Raw genomic sequence first — 17,744 nt, 5'->3', positions numbered from 1 at the left:
TTACACATTTGAATGATATGAAACAATTTCCCTCTGTCACGGATAATTTGAGAGAATATGCTATATAGTTAAAATCATTATCAATTTTTATTCACAAATGTTTCTCAAGAGACAATCAAAGATATTTGTGTTAATTGTATCATCTTTTCAGTTTGCAATCAAAGCTCTAAGTTTTTTCTCTTTGTTTTTCAAACTCAATTTAAAGCTGGATTGGGGTGGGTAATAGGCACAAAACTTGCAATATCTTGGCATCAAATTGTTGACATAAACTCTTCAGAAATACACCTGCAAGCTTAAATGAAACTCAGTAAAGGAGAGCCAAGTGCCACTGACCTTTTGGGCATTTTCCTAGGTGCTAAAGTGGATGTTGGGGCTGCAGAAGGATTGGGCTCCCCTTCCAAGTGGAGTGCTTGGTCTTGGGTGCTGTGCATACAGCCACAGATCCTCTGGTCTCCCGTTGTGTGTTGGCCCTTTCTAAGCAACAGTCACTTGCCCACTGTTACTATTGTCATTCACTCCATGACAACTATACAATGGCAGTTTTAGAAGAGCTTTTCCCTAGTGTTATTGTATGTAGACATTAAACCATTCATGCGTTCAAAAATATTTGAGTGCCTACTGTGGGCCAGGCAATCTACAAGGTGCTGGGTACACAACAGTAACCGAAATCAGACATGGACTCTAATCTCAGAGTGCTGAGTGAGGAAGACTGATATTAATCAAGTAATCACACAAAAAGTTGCACCTGCGAACAATACCATGCAAGGGGATGCCATGAGATTGGCGTCGGTCAGGGAGGTCAGGGAGGCATCCCTGGGGACATGATATTTGATGATGAGTAGGAGTTAAGTAGGTGAAAGGGCAAGTGATCCACATTGTAGGCAGGAAGAATAGCCTGTGCTAAGCCCAGTGGCAGGAAGGAGTGTGGTGATCAGGAGGGACTGAAAGAAGTTCAGTGTGGTGGGACCAGAGAGGCCAAGGGGGGGTCAGGCTCCAGTTGAGGCTGAAGAGAAGGCAAGATGGCTAGACCATCAGAAACTTGTAGGCACGGTAGGGGATTTTCACTCTATGTCAAAAGAATAAGAAACCGTTTATGAGTTTTAAGCAAAGAGGTTAATAAATAAAGTTAGATTTACATTTTGGAAAAATCACTCCGGCTTCAGTGTGAATAATGGTTTAGAGAGATGGACAGAGTAAATTCAGGAAGACCAGTGGGGAGGCTATTTCATTTGTGTTAGTTTAGAGCTCCTTCTGTAAAACCCGGGGAATGTGTCAACTCAGTCAAATGAGTATGGTTCAGGGGAAACATGACCAACAATTACTTAGATCACTGGTCAGTTGATGGGGGAGAGGAGATAGATCTCAAGAGAAGCTAAGAATAGTCGTTATTCAGGCTTCAAGTTAGCTCCAGGGACCTTGCTATCTTATTACTGCATCACTGGTCATTGTTCCACCATATGGCCAGGTCACTGTCTCATTGCTTGCTTCTCTTTATGGGTTTTCTTTTCTCTTCTCCCTCTACCTCCTGACTAATTTCCTTAGCAGTTTTCATTTAAATTTGGGAGGGAGAGAGAGTTTGATGGGCCTTGCTAATTACTGTTGTTCATACTGGTCAGAGTTTAAATGCTGACCCACCCTATAGGTTGTCAGTTAGCCTATACAGTTATCTCCCTTAGATCAGGTGATGACCCTGAGACAACTTCACTGCTCAAGTTAAAACCTAGAGCTGGTTTCCTCAGCAGAGGGCTCTGAGTAGGTTTCCCAGAATCTGGATTTGTAACAAACACTCCAGATGATTCTGGCATGGACTGTATTGGAGAACTGTTGATGGTGTTCAAAAGAGGCTCTGGAGTAGAAAGATCTGAGTTTGAATTCTGACTCTGCCACTTACTAGTTGTGTTACCTGAGATAAAAAATATTTAAAACTGCTAAGTCTACTTTCTCACCTGTAAAACAATACTTTCCTCATGGAGTTATTATGAAGACTGGACGAGTTAATGTGTTGAAGCACTCAGCACAGTGTCTGATACATGAGGAACAATCAATAAATAACAGTCATAGAGAAGATGATGTTAGAGATGACTGTGTCATCAGGGTCCTGACAGGACACAGAATCTAACTCAGATGGCACTTGAGACACCTATGACAGGATTAGTCAGTGGGCAGGGTTAGGAAAGTAAACGTGGATGTTGAGGCACCCGGAGACTAGCAACATTGGGAGACTTACCACCCTCAGTCCTGAAGGGGCAAGGAGAGGAAATTGTACTATGGAGCCCAGTGAGAGCTGGATTCTTGAAGCGGGGACCACTTGACAGAGCGGTGGTTGAAGGGAGGCAGCTACAGCTAGAAATCAGGCTAAGCAGGCAGAGAGTAGAGAAGAAATACCCCACACTCTGATCTCTAGCCAGTGCAGCAAGGGAGCCTGGGAGGTGGAGTCTGTAAGAATCAGCCTTCTAGGGCATAGAGAAGGGCAGAGCATGGAATAGGAGAGAGGGATGAACAAATGGGCGAGAAACAGCATGATGACAATGATGCTGACGATGATAGTGATGAAGATGGATGCAAAATACTAGGAATCAAGTTTATTGATAACCACCTCGTCAGGATTGAATCAAAGCTGGCATTCTCAAAAAAACATAGCAGCATCTACAGATATTTCAGCTGATAATACATCATTTTTTTCCTATACCAGAATCTAATAATATCGTGGAACATTTAGGCTGTTTACACACAGCATTAAACCATCTGGAAAAAACATTAAAAAAAATCCCTCAGTCAACCTGGTCCTTTGGCAAAATGAGGGGGACACTTGAGTGTACTGAGCTGGATATCAGTTTGGGGAAAGGAAATGCGTGGATGACAAGCAGAGTTTTGAGAAATGATTCCATGTGGACTTATCGACAAGCACACAAGACCACCTTCATTACACCATGTTGCCTCTGAATGCACTGTTTGATCATTAAAACGAGAGCTGCAGGTCTTGTTTCCTCAGCTGACAACCAACTCTCTGTAAATCCTATGAGAAATCTTACCAGCATATTCTAGCCCAAATTAACCTCTTCTTCCTCTCCATATCCCCAAAGCACATTTTACTTCTTTCTAATACCTCTGATTGTCTGCTTAATAGTCTTAATTAGTTATGATTTGTTTTTTCTTCTCAGTAGGTTGTGAATAAGGATAATAATAATAAATCCATTGATTGAAACCTCCTAAGTGCCAGACATTGTGCTATGCACTTCACATGCCACCTCTCATTCAGTTCTTAGAACGCTCTTTTGGTGGCACTATGGTTATTGTTTGCATTGTGCAGATGCCTTACACAGAAGAGGAGATCAGGGCTGGACCAAGAGCCCCCAGCTAGTAAGAGTTGGGATTCAGGCACAGGTCTTTCTGACTGCAAGATTCAAGCTTTCAACCACTATCTCCTCAGCAGGGACTATGTTTTAATTATCTCTGCATCTTCTTCTCAGGATCTAGCATCATACTCAGGAAATGTTTATGAAAGGGGATGTTTGTTGACAACTGTGTGACCCAGGATCAGAGGATCTGGAGTGTGATACCCACTGGGGAAAGCTCGGCATATATCTGCTGCTGGGAGATACACAGTGTTCAGTGCTCCCTCCCTGCTTTCAGAGGAGCCTGAGAAGGAAATGGAATCCCACAAAAAAGGGTGTCATGTCCACTAAAGGAAGAGATGACAAGGAGGAAGAGTGTGTTTTGCACACAGTAAACCCTCAAACACTATTCATTTGAATATACTACAGTTCCTGTATGCATTGTCCTGTTGATGGATATTTGAGTTGTTTCCAGTTTCGGACTATTACAAATAAGGCTGCTATGAACATTTTTCTACAAGTATTTTTGCGTAATATGCACTCATTTCCCCTGGATATATATCTAGGAGTGGAACTGATGGGTCATAGGGTAGATATTGTTTAATTTTCTTGGAAACTGCCAAATACTTTTCCAAAGAGACTGTTCCATTTTACACTTCCACCAATAATATATGAGAGTATGGAATATATACCACATCCTCAACAACAGTTGGCATTGCCAGTCTTTTTTAAGCTTTATTTATTCTGGTATCACAATGTGGCCTTAATTTGCATTTCCTTGATGACTAATGATAGTGAGTAGCTTTTCATATGCTTACTGGCTGTTTGGTTATCTCCTATGGAATACCACTCATCAATAAAAGAGAAGAAACTACAAATACACCCCAAAACATGGATAGACTGCAAACCCAACATGTTGAATAAAGAAGCTAGACACAAAAAGAATATACATGCTGTATGATTCCATTTATATGAAGTTCAAGAACACGAAAAACTAATCTATGGTGACAGAAGTTAAAATAGTGGTTACCTCTGGAAACAGCATGAGGGGACTTTTGGGGATAATCACAATGGTTCATATCTTGATCTGGGAAGTGGTCACATGGGTGTATACAGATCTTCCTCAACTTATGATGGAGTTACATCCTGATAACCCTAATGTAAGTTGAAAATATCGTAAGTCAAAAATCCATTTAATACACCTAACCTACCGAACATCATAGCTTAGCCTAGCTTACCTTAAACGTGCTCAGAACACTTACATTAGCCTACGGTTGGGCAAAATCATCTAACATGAAGCCTAATTTATAACACAGTGTAGACTATCCCATGTAATTTATTGAATACTGTACTGAAAGGGAAAATCAGAATGGCTGGATGGGTACAGAATGGTACTAAGTGTATTCGTTGTTCACCCTCGTGATCATGTGGCTGACTGGGAGCCGCAGCCCGCTGTCTGCTGCCCAGCATCAGGGGAGCGCGTCATACCACATACCCCCACCTGGGAAAAATATCGAAATTCAAAATTCAAAGTATGGTTTCTACTGAATGTGTATTGCTTTTGCACCATCGTAAAGTTGAAAAATCAAGTTGAACCATTGTAAGTCGGGGACTGTCTATACGTATATATGAAAATTTTGCTTCAATAAAGCTTATTAAAATTTTGCCAAATGAATTCACTTGAAGAATGAAGTTAAGGAAGCTTGGATCTCCTCAGTTTGAGGCTGCTGTCAAGGAAGGCATCGATCATACTTTCCCACCAAACACCACTGTGGTCCCCCAGCTAAGGGAAAAATACCGCTCCACTCTTTGGCCCACTAATGCTCAGCTCTTGTCTTTGAGCACTGTCCTTTCTTCCATTAGGCAAGATGCCCCTTAGTCTCAGGAACATACTTCTCCAACTAAATATGTCTTCAATTCTATTAGTAAAGATGCTCCTTGCCTTTCCAGTGGGAACTTAATAGAAATAATTTAGTTTATTGAGTTCTTTTTCAATTTTGTTGCCACAAACTCTGTGGAATAAACTACAAAGCTGGCCTCCAGGCATTGGGATAACTTGTACTGATTTTTTTTCCAAGACCTAATCTAATTCTGTTACTCTATATCCAGCTCTGTTCTTTTTCTGCAGTAAAGGAGACCAGAAACTTACTTTCTTTCCTGCTGAGACAGTATCTTAAGTAGCCAAGCAATGGCACTCTAATTTTTAGGTGGCAGTGTCATTGCAGCCACTGGCACTGGCCCTTCCCTGTCACTTTCCTTTTCCTTGATTGATCTTGCCAAGGTGGGAAGCTGGTGCAAAAGGACAATGAAACCTATTTATATAGCTAGATCTTCTTTTCTTAGCCATAATTATAGGCAAGAACACAAGGTTGTTCTCATATAAATTTTATACTCATCTCTGTAATCTATGATTTAAAGACTCTCTACTACATTGTTGATATGGTGCAAGTTATTTTTTTTTTAATTTTTGAAAAATTATGATAAAACATACATAACATAAAATTTACCATCTTAACCATTTTTAAGTACAGTTTAGTGGCATTAAGTACATTCACATTGTTGTGAACCATCATCACCATCCATCTCCAGAACTATTTTCATTTTGCAAATTGAAACACTGTACCCATTAAAACAATACTGTCTCATTTCCACCTCTCCCAATTGTACGTATTTGCCACGTTTTGTTTATCCATTTATCCATGGATGGACACTTGGGTTGCTTCCACTTTTTGGCTATTGTGAATAATGCTGCTATGAATATGGGTGTACAAATATCCGTTCGAGTCCTTTCAATTTTTTGGGGTATATACCCAGAAGTGGAATTTCTGGAACATATGGTAATTCTATTTTAATTTTTTGAGGAACTACCATACTGTTTTCCATAGCAGCTGTACCATTTTACATTCCTATCAACAGTACACAGGGTTTCTATTTCTCCACATCCTTGCCGACGCTTATTTTCTGTTTTTCCTTTTCTTGATAGTAGCCATTCTAATGAGGTGGTATCTCATTGCAGTTTTGATTTGCATTTCCCTAAGGATTAGTGATGTTGAGCATCTTTTCTTGTGCCTATTGATCATTTGTATATCTTCTTTGGAGAAATGTCTATTGCAGTCTTTTGCTCATTTTTTAATCAGGTTATTTGTTTTTTGGTTGTTGAATTGTAAGAGTTCTTATATATCGTAAGTTGTGTTTTTGAACATCACCTCATTTAATCCTCATAATAATATGGAATAGAAGTATCATTAACTCAACTTTACAGCTAAGGACTGCAATACACATAGACAAATGAACGTGCAATTTATTCCCTAAACAAATATTTATTGGGCACCCACTATGAGTCTGACACTATTAAAAGCAATGAGGATACATCAGTGAAACAAAATGGACAAAGAGCCTTGTCTTCCTGCAGCACACATTGTAGTAGGGAGACACACAATAAACAAGATAAATGCATAAAATATAGAATACAGTATGTTTAGAGAACTTCCCTTACCCATTTTTTTTTTTTGTGTGTGTGTGAGGAAGATCAGCCCAGAGCTAACATCCATTGCCAATCCTCCTCCTTTTTTTTTTCCCCAAAGCCCCAGTAGATAGTTGTACATCACAGTTGCACATCCTTCTAGTTGCTGCATATGGGACGCTGCCTCAGCATGGCCGGAGAAGCGGTGCATTGGTGCGCACCAGGGATCTGAACCCGGGCGCCGGTAGCGGAGCATGCACACTTAACCGCTAAGCCACGGGCCGGCCCCCCTTACCCATTTTTTTAGAGTAGATCTGCTGGCAACAAATTCTCTTAGCAGGGAGTGGGGGTGCCTCATTACTACCAGGTGGCGGTAGAAGTCCAGGCTCCCCACACGGTCTCAGCTGACGCCACAGCAGGTCGGACTCATTACCATCCTTGGAGGATGAAAGTCCAGGCCTCCTGCTCAGCCTTCCCTGACATCATCCTGGTGTGGTGGTTGGAGCCCTCATTACAGCCTGGAGAGGGTGGGAGTCTAGACTCATCACTTGGTCTTTGCTGGTGGGGGCGGGGGTGGGGCACAGTTGCCTGTAATGGTGTTTGGTTGGAGTAGAGCAGCTATTTTCTAAAAGTCTTTGGTTCTGCTAGGCTGCCCCTTTTCTGTTCCTTTGGCTAAAGAGAAGAGGCTTTTGTTGGGACTCTTCTTTTGTCTGTGTCCTTTGGTGTTTCAGCTGGGTGGCTTCCCTAGCACCCAGTCTGGGATATATGAGGCAAAAAGAAACCCTAGGGAACTCACTGCCACGTTCTTTCAGTCCCGAGCTTCCTCACACTCTGTCTTCTTTTTCTCCATCTTTTAGACTATCTTTGTTTTATGTATAATGTCCAGGGTTTTTAGTTATACTTAGCAGGAGGATTAGGGGAAATATATCTACTCCATCTTCCCGGAAATGAAAGTCCCTCTGTAATTTTAGAAAATTAGCTTATTTAAATACTTGCTATATATTCATGAACAGAGAGCCTGTATTCTGATCTGATACCGTATGATTTATATGACTTCACTGTGTTTCTTTGATAATATCAGTACCCACAGTTTTGGAACGCCACTGCATCCCTGTCACTATCCCGGTTCCCTTCACATACTGTGTAGTCAGGTCCTTATTTATTTATTTATTTATTTATTTATTCTCTCTCTCTAATAAGTTTTATATCTACATTTTGTGGACCTCTTTCTTTATGCCCACGCTGGTGTGATCTCGTAATGGTCTGCACTGGGATGGTGTCGTCTTTACAATGGGACCTTGCTGTTAAATCCCTCTGCTGACAGCTAGGACACTCCACAGATGGGTAGAGATTCAGGCTTCATGGAAATACGGTCAGTACATAGCAGAATTCGACCCTATGTTAGTACACAGCAGAATTCGACCCTACATGTTTTATGCAACATCTTCCCTTGGTTGTCTGTTTTTAATGCAATAGTTCTCTTGGATTTGTGACCCAGAAGCCAGCAGGCACTGGGGCCCCAATGTGTCCACAACGCAGAGGATCCGCCTGTTGGCCCTTTTCCTCTCTTTGGCTGGGCACTGGCGAAACCACTTGGAAAGTCTTTGGCTTTGCCGTGGGCCCACCCAGTGTGTTGCCAGCAGATGACCTACAGCATTTAGCCACCTCTCTGATGTAGTGGGAATTAAATTTCAGAATAAGAATGCTCAACGTTTTATTGGTCTGGGCTTTAATTATCTTACAATGGAATGGGAGAAAAAGTGAGAACTTTTAATTTTCCATTGGTGACTGTCATTATGCAGACCTTTCTGATGCTCATTTGAAAGAGAGAAACTGGTTCTGACGATTACTGGAGCACTCTGGGGCCTCTCTCGTGAATAAAACATGTCATGTAATTGCCGTGTTGCAGCCAACACACATAAATGTAGGGTGATGCTTATTATCCCATCAATTAACACAGAAAACTAAGCAAGATTTTAGGCTTTGTAACTATCAGTAATCCACCACTCACTAAGAGGGTCCGGAATCTCTTTGGTTAATCCATCGGTTCTTGATTTAGGATTTTAATGCCCACAGGGTGAAGAAATCAGGCGAGAATGCTCAGCTCCATAAAATATGCTTAAAGAGGTTTGACTGCAAGATTGAAGAATTGTTCACCCTGGCAAGGAAATGCTCACTTGCATTTTCCCGAAATGGTAGCTTATGTGGGGAAAAAGCTTGCTTTCAAGTCATCTGAAAGTGTTTAACTGTATACATTCAAACTTTTAATTTATTTTTGAATAAATAACACATTCTCTTGCTTTAAACCACACATATAAAAGGCATATAGTGAAAAATTTCCTTCCTATTTCTGTGCCCCATCTGCCCAGCTTCTTTCTTCCCCCAGTTAAAACCACATTAGTCTGAATTAACTATAAAGTCTGAATTATTTTTCTCAAGAAAATCCCAGGCATAGTGTTCATATAGAATCAAAATTGCCTAAGTCCTTTAGGGGACCAGGCACAGAATAAATGAAGACATAAATCCCTAGCTATAAAACCAGGTATCCACCAGAGATATGATGGAGAGATGGTTTCGCTCTCTCTCTCCTTACTGTGGATCCTTCCGAGGCTGTGTACCTGCTGCCTAATTTCTAATGAGCCATCTCTGTGTTTCTGAGAGTGGAAGAAGTCATAGCACTGTTTAGCTTACTAATTGGGAGTGTTCTGAGCCTCCACTATTGTCTTGGTGGAGTTCTTGGCTGTCCCCATGATTAGTCCTTTCCTGGTTGCTGTTTCTCCACTCTTAGCTACTCCTGCCTTCCCCCAGGGAACTGGAGCGCTCAGCCTTCACTCACACCCTTATTGTTCTCAGTTTATGTCTCCAGCACACAACTTTTCAAACCCACTGGAAGCTGTTTCTATGCCGGTGTCAGAGTTTGAGACTAATCTGCACCGAAGAAGTAAAATACAACCTGATATAAATCTCCACTGGTGCTTCTGTGTTAAAGGGGATATGATTTAACCTGGACAGACTTGGATTCCCAGGATACTAGCAAGATCTATTTTTTTTAGCACTTTTGTTTTACTCTATTTTAGATCACATTCTCACCATAGTGTGCAGATGGGGTTTAAAAAAATACTGTGTTGATAAAATTGTCCTTTTAAAACTTAAAACAGCTGGCAATATGTCTTCCTAGTGGCATGTTTGAAATTGGACAGATACAAATAAAGATAACCAAGTTGTAAACAGACAATCCAGTCTTGAGCCCAGCAGAGATATTAATACACTGAAGAAGCTATTTGGAGGATTCTAATTTCCCTAACAGAATGTATTTCCTCCTGAGCTCTGAATTAGGAAAGCAGGCATCAGCAAGTTGCCTTGAACTCTTCAGTACTTGTCATGATGATAAATTGTTACATGGCACGTCTGCTTGAGCAAATCCCACTACCAATTTTGAGTTGCTAAGCCCTTTGTTGGTTTCAGGGAGCACAGAGTACCTAAAAATAACACCCAGGTAAAAATTAGCTGACACTACAGTTACCTCCACCTGACTATCATTGACAGCACTGATCAGCAAGAATTCTTCTCTTCACATACTCGGAGATTCCTTCTTTTCAAATATCTAATTTAGGACAAGTGTTACTTTTGGAAAGAACATACTGGAACACATTTTGGAACCATTTCTTCATAGTTACATGAGTTACAATAGATTCCTGTTTTTCACTTACTTCCATCCATCCATTCATTCACAGAGTCATTCAACATTTGACATTCAGTAACCAACACAGGTTGGCTGCCAGCTGTATACCAGGCACCGTGCCAAGGGCTTGGGGCTACAGACAGGGTCGTCCCCTTCATGGTGCTTACGTTTTAGTGGAGCAGACAATAAACAAATATGGAAGTTATTGATTTTGATAAGGGAATCTGACACATCATTATGGAGTAACATGGGGTGACAAGTTTAGGTGGGGACAACTTTATGTTGGGGATCAGGGATGGCATCTCTGAAATTTGAGCTGAATCCTGAACAATGAAACAGTCAGCCATGTGAAGTGCTAAGGGAGCAGCCTTTCAGGAAGAGGGATCAGCATGTGCAAAATTTTGAGGTATGGAAAAGAGGCCGTCGGGGCTGGAGCACAGTAACTGAGAAACTGAAGGGTGGCCTTCTCTGCTATGCTTGGTGGACTGGAGTTTATTCTGAGGGCAATGGGGAGTTATGAAAATATTTCAGATGTTTAGAAAGTAGAGAATGGTTATGATGAAGGATGGATCAGGGTGATGTGAGAACAGATGGAGAGTTAGGTCCGAGTGTGTTGAAATAGTTGACCTGTGCTAAAGATCAGAAAGGAGGCATTTGTACCAGAGACGATGGGAGAGTAGGGGATACCATGGGGACAAATTTCATACCTTCCAGGGAGACCCCACAGGATGTGAGGATGTCCCTCCTAAAGAAGGGACTAAAATGACCCGCAGGTTGTTGGCTTGGATAACTGTGGAATTGTTTGAGGTTTTCTGCCATTTCTAGGGGCAGAGGAGACAGGAGGAGTCACAGGTTTGGTGAGAGGCGGGGAGGTGAAGGGCAAGAGGAGGGTAGGCAAGTGGTGACTGGAAGGCCTCAGGCACTTTCGTGAGGACACCAGAAGGCAGCGGACTAAAAACCTCTTGGCAGTTTCTCCTGTTCCATGTAGGAGTCTGGGCTGGAGACTGAGATTTCAGAATTCAGTCAGCAGACCCGTGCTGGGGTTCAGGGATACTAAGGTGAATAAGACACTGGCCTTTCCCTTCAGGAAATCCTTGTCTGGAGCAGAGGACAGAGGGAAATAAATGACAGCAGTCTGTGGAATGTGCAAAGTTCATTCAAAAGGACAAGCAGCTCGCTCTCCTGGGAGGTCCTCTTTGTGGAAGAGGAACTCTTTCTGCTGGACCTCAAAAGAGGAGTCAGGGTGAACCAGACAGAGAAAAGCATTCCAAATAAGAGGAGCAGTATTTGCAAAGGCGTAGGGATACAGAAGTGGAAGGTGCGATGGGTGTAAGGCATGCAGATAAACTATAGGAGGGCTGTGTGCATGTGTGTGTGTGTGTGTGTGTGTGTGTGTGTGCACAACCATCTGAGAAAGTCCCAGGGAAATGGCTGGAGATGGAGCACAGCCCTAGAGTAGTTATTATAAGCTCACATGGTTCCTGGGGCCAGGCAGGCACTGGATGAATGAGTGAAGGAAGCTGGAGGGAAGACGATAGGGAATGGCGGGGAGTTTGTCAACTTGGAGAGTACAGGTCTCCTCTAAAGCGAGCAGAAGCTTCCCAGCTCCAGCCAACTGCTGCCAGGGGGAAATGTCAGGACTTCTTAATTTTCTAAAGAAGTCTGAAATGTAAAATCTCTTGAATTTTAAATGTTGATCATTAATTCAAAGTAATTCTAAAACACTATGTGGGCCAAATGAAATACTTCTGTGAGCTGGGTGGGGCTGTGGGCCAATGATTGTACATATGTACTATTTTTTTTTAATTTTTATTTTTATTATTTTTTTATTATTATTATTTTTAATTTTTTGTTTATTGCAGTAACATTGGTTTATAACATTGTATAACTTTCAGGTGTACATCATTATACTTCTATTTCTGCATAGATTACATTATGTTCTCCACCCAAATACTAATTACAACCCATCACCACACACATGTGCCGAATTATCCCTTTCGCCCTCCTCCCTCCCCCCTTCCCCTCTGGTAACCACCACTCCAATCTCTGTCTCTATGTGTTTGTCTATTGTTGTTATTATCTACTACTTAATGAAGGAAATCATAAGGTGTTGGGAAAACTGGATAGCCACATGCAAAAAAATGAAAGTACACCCTTACCTTACACCATACACAAAAATTAACTCCAAATGGATTAAAGACTTGAATGTAAGACCTGAAACTACGAAAATTCCAGAAGAAAACATAGGCAGTACGCTCTTTGACATCGGTCTTAGCAACATATGCGTTATTGATAAAGGGGTTGCTTTGATTCTGTTCTGTGCTTCCTCAGCGGGGCAGTGTAGAACTAGTTATAGCCTGGTTACATTCATGGACTAAGCTACTGGGTTACCAAGTAACACTTCCAGTGTCCAGCAATTTATTTCCCCAGCTGTTAAGTGAATACCTACTGTGTACTCAGTGGTGTTCTTTCTCAACTCTTGAAAATGTGCACAAAATCTAGGGTGATCCATTAGAGCTGCACTGCCCAATATGGTAGCCACTAGCCATGTGGCTATTTAAATTTCAATTTAAATGAACTAAAATTAACTAAAAGTAAAAAATTCAGTTTCTTAGTCATACTGGTCACATTTCTAGTGCTTAAGAGCCACCTGTGGCTAGTGGATACCGATTTGCACAGTATAGATATTGAACGTTTTTATCATTGTAGAAATTCCTATTGGACAGTGCTGTACTAGATTTTAGGTGATTGTTTAATTGGTTGTGATGCTGTTCTGTCAGGAGAGCCAGCTTCATTCAAAAAATGAACTCACACAGTATTTTTATGTGTAGATACAAAACATTTAAAAAATCTATTTTATATATGTCTTTCCAAAGCTAATTCTGTTCTGTCTGTGTTATTTCAGATGGAAATGATCTGAAACACTTGAAAGATTAAATAGTTTTCATGTTTCTTTGGCAGTCTTTACCCTGAATGGTTTCATGTTCCAGAATTTCCAAACAATTGTGACTAAGCAAGTTGAGACATGCTCAGGCTTGGGGGCCGTGGTTCTGTACTTGGATGTTTGCAGCAATGGGTAGAGTTGGTAGTCTTCCTAAAAGACTCCGAGAATGAGGAAAGGCATAGCTATTCACCCCGGACAAATATAAAATGCTTAGCAATCACACATTGTCACCAAGGGAAATAGCTTAAGTGTTTCTATTCCAGATCAGAAAAATCTGGATTCAAACTGTGGCTTCACCACTTAAAACCAATAGCATCGAAGCCCTCATTTGTTTCCCATTATCACACAATGAGATGAGTTCTATTGTTATTCTCATTTAAAAAAAAAAAAAAAAGGAAACCGAGGCAGGGAGGAGTTAAATTACTTTCCCAAGGTCACACAGCTAATAATTTTGGTGGAGTTGTGCTTCAAATCCAGGTAGTCTGACTCTGAGGTCAGGTTTCTTAACCACGGTACTCCCATACCTCTGATCTTTGCCAAGTTGACTTAATTTCTCTGTGCCTCAATTTCCTCCTCTGTAAAATAGGGATAATGTTACCTAGTTCATATGAGTTGTAAAGGTAAAGCTCTTTATCTAATAAAGCCAGCTATCACTGGATTTGTTTACTTTTAAAGAAAGGCATTCATTAAGAAAATTTTAAAAAACTCAATCTTAGCATAAAATAAAGACATTTAAACAACAAAGCTGTAATGTTTTTCTTTTACCTATCAGATTGGCAAAAAACAAAAATTAGGTAACATCCTAATTTGGTGGCAGGGGAGGGAAAGAGATACTCCTGTACACTGTTGGTGGGGGTATAATTGATATAATCTCTAAGGAAGGAATTGGCAATATCTATGAAAATTAAGAATATATATATCTTTTGACCACTCCTAGGAATTTATCTTTTAGATATATTTGCTAATGTGCTCAAAGATGGATGTTCAGGAATATTCATTGCTGTGATGTTTGTTGTAGCAGAAGGTTGATCTAACAGTCTCTGTCCTTCAGTAGAGAACTGACTAAACCAGGGATCAGTAAAATTTTTCTATAAAGGGCCAGAGAGCACATATTTTAGGCTTTTGGGGCCACATGGTCTCAGTCGTTATAGTGTGAAAGCAGCCATAGACAATAAACAAACGAATGGCCATGGCTGTGTTTCAAAAAAACTTGATTTACAAAAATAGGTGGCTGACTGTTTTTGGCTTGTGGGTTGTCATTTGCTCACTCCTGGTCTAAATAAATTATGGTACATTCATACTAGGGAATACTATACAGCCATTAAAAGCAGTATAGAACAATCTCTAAGATATGCAATTAAGTGGAAAAATCATGATATAGCAAGCACCTGTAGAGTATCTCCCATGTGCCAGGCACTATTCCAAGTGCTTTACATGCATTAACTCTTTACTATTCACAGTTACCCTTTGAGGCAGCTACTACTATTACACCCATTTTACAGATGAGAAAACAAAAGCAGGGGCACATTGAGAAACTTGGTCAACTTCCCACAATTAATAAGTGGTGGATCCAGGATTCAAACCACGATTTGAAACCCAAGACCAAGCTCTCCCCCTACCACATGCTGCCTCCTAGAAAAGGACGTACCAGGACAGTGGGCTACCTTCTGTGTATATAAAAAAGTAGGATTGTATCAGCATTTCTCAATCTATTTTTCATTAGCATCTCCTCTAAGGAAACTTTTTAGACAGTTTTGTCCTGACGGCCCCTCAATGTAATTTTAGCATCGCATATATACAGTATATCTGTTTATATACTGTATTACCTGTGCTTTATACATAGAGTAGGGTTTTTCTGCCCTCCCTCTCCCCCAAACCAATTTTCCCCACTTTGGGGCAATACTGCCCCCGTTGAGAAGGAATGGATTATATGTGTACTTACATCTTCAGGGACCACCTCTGGAAGGATCTATAAGAAATTGAGAACAATGGTTGCTTCTGGAGGCACAGTCCGGGAGGGTCAGAAGTAGGAGACCTCTGATTATATGACTTTCTACAAAAAAAGAGGAGAAAATAAAGAAAGGCCCCTGAGTTGCCAAAACAAATAACCGCGTTGTGGAGGAGGGAGAGGTCCCACAAGGGAGTGCCTGCTGAGGCCTCCTCGTTTGTCCCGGGCTGGCTGTGGTTCAGGAGCGCTAATGAGGCCTCTGAGTCCCCAGGAAGTCCTTGATTGGAGGAGGGCGGCCGACTCGTGCATCTTGGGGAGGATCTGTTTGCCTGACTTCAGTGGTTCAGTTGACAGCCTCTCCTTCCCTTTTCCACCCAAGAGGCTTTCGGAATTCTTTGTTCCCCATGAACAACTCCAAATTGGAAGAAAGAAAGAGATTTTTAGTGAGTTCTTTAACCTCTTGTTAGAATGTACCTAGCCCTGCCTTCATCTCTCTTGGACCCCAGAAATCCCCTCTGAGGTCATTACAACAAAATGCATTTCCCATTTATTCTCTGTTTCTCAACAAATGAAGATTCTGCTGGACACAATAGTACATTTTTGGGGAAAAAAGGAGTGATGGCAGAGAGAACTGGTACGAATCTTCTTTTTAGATTCTTGCTCTTATTCCCTAAACCACATCTCTGATCTGGCGTCAAAACTGTGTGTGTGTCATGGAAAACTGGGCCCCCTAATAATCTGGATCAAACCATTAGTGACCCCTTAGTGCATGTGAATCAATTGAGAGAGTGGAGACAAGCATTAAAAAACAAAGGAAATATGACGGAATGAAACAGAATTGAATCTAGTAGAAAACAGAGTGTGTCCCATGTGGTAAAGGTAAGACTTGCTTTGTGAAGCTTTGAGTTTATTGCTCTGTGTGTACTGGGGCATGTTTGAAATGTATGCATTTTTAAGAGTGCCCGTGCTATGAAGAGATGACCCTAGTGCTTTGGCTGAGCCTTGTGTGATCACCTGTAGCTTCTGTATAAATGCTCACCCCTCCAGGCATCTTCCATTCTATCCCTCTTTTCTATATCCTCCATAGTGTATCAATATCCGAAATTTGCTTATTTATTACTTATTAGGGGGCGTAGGGGTGCCAAGGGGGAGGGTGGATACAATGGATGCATCTTAACATGCTGCACAGGTATGGGCTTCAGGTGATGCCTGTATTATGACCTGGGATGGTGCAGTTTGCAAACAGCATAACAAGAAAGAGTACACTGGAGATGCGTCAATGAGGGCCAAGATGTGCAGGCCCCACAGCGCAGGAAGCCCTTTCTGTGTGGCCACACCGTGAGCTATTTGCAAAGACGCTGGAAACTTTCCAAAGGAGAGTTAAGATGCTTTTTCCTCTCTGGCTAGTCAATATGTCACATCACCTATATTACAATAGTTTGCATATTTTATTAACAACCACTCACATAATACCTTGTATAATGTGTCACATTGTATTTGTTCCACAAATATTTATTATCTAGTATATTCTAGTATATTCCAGGTGCTGAGGATGCCTGTGTGCACAGTCTAGTAAAGTCCCAGCCCTCCATGGAATTTATATTTGAGGGGGAGAGATATAAAGGACGAGTAAACGAATGAACACCTAATGTAATTTCAGGTCTATATGTAATCTTTCCCATTGGACTGTAAGAACGTTGAGGCAAGAGTTGTGTTTATCCTGCTGTTTTTCTAGCCATGTGCTGGGCTGAATGAATGCGTGGTACCTCAAAAATCCCATCTGTAAACAACGCATCTTAATTTACCAGAGCAATTCAGCGGGGAATGTTGTAAACATTGGCCACCTGACTAGAACAATTTCAAAGTTGGTATCTTAATATATGATCACTGAAAAGCCATCAGTTTTCACACATTACTGCTATAGGCTGGGTCATTTTCTAACAGAAAAGTTAATACTATTGATTGGAACAACTATTAATTTTAATCATCATTTTTAGCTACTAAGCACTCTGACTAGGCAAATCTGCTAAGAAATTTACTTACATTATATCATTTTGTCCTTTTCTGATAGGATAGTGTGGTAGGCAGAATAATGCACCCCCCCCCCACCTGCAAATGCCCACATCCTAATCCTCAGCACCTACGGATATGTTAGGTTACATGGTAAAGGGGAAATAAAAATGCTGATGGAAGTAAGATTGGTAATCAGTTAACCTGAAAGTCAGAGAATTATCTTGGATTATCCAGGTCAGCCCAGTGTGATCATAAAAGTCCTTAAAAGTGGAAGAGGCGGGCAGAAGAGGAGGTCAGAGTGACGCACTGCGAGAAGAACTTGACTTGCTGTTGCTGGCTTTGAAGATGGAGAAAGCGGG

General features: G+C 41.2%; 1 protein-coding gene across 1 annotated transcript in view; it reads right to left on the bottom strand.

Moving 5' to 3' along the window:
* Positions 1-17,744, bottom strand: part of SNTN (sentan, cilia apical structure protein) — a 38,870-nt gene that overhangs the window by 14,822 nt on the left and 6,304 nt on the right. Inside the window, 1 exon segment of the mRNA XM_058567773.1 lies at positions 334-474. Within this exon segment, the coding sequence (XP_058423756.1) occupies positions 334-474 (141 nt within the window).

The sequence above is a fragment of the Diceros bicornis genome, chromosome 2 (assembly GCF_020826845.1).
Source record: "Diceros bicornis minor isolate mBicDic1 chromosome 2, mDicBic1.mat.cur, whole genome shotgun sequence".
Taxonomy (NCBI): domain Eukaryota; kingdom Metazoa; phylum Chordata; class Mammalia; order Perissodactyla; family Rhinocerotidae; genus Diceros; species Diceros bicornis.
The sequence above is the reverse complement of the archived record's forward strand: the minus strand, read 5'-3'. Positions and strand labels throughout refer to the sequence as shown.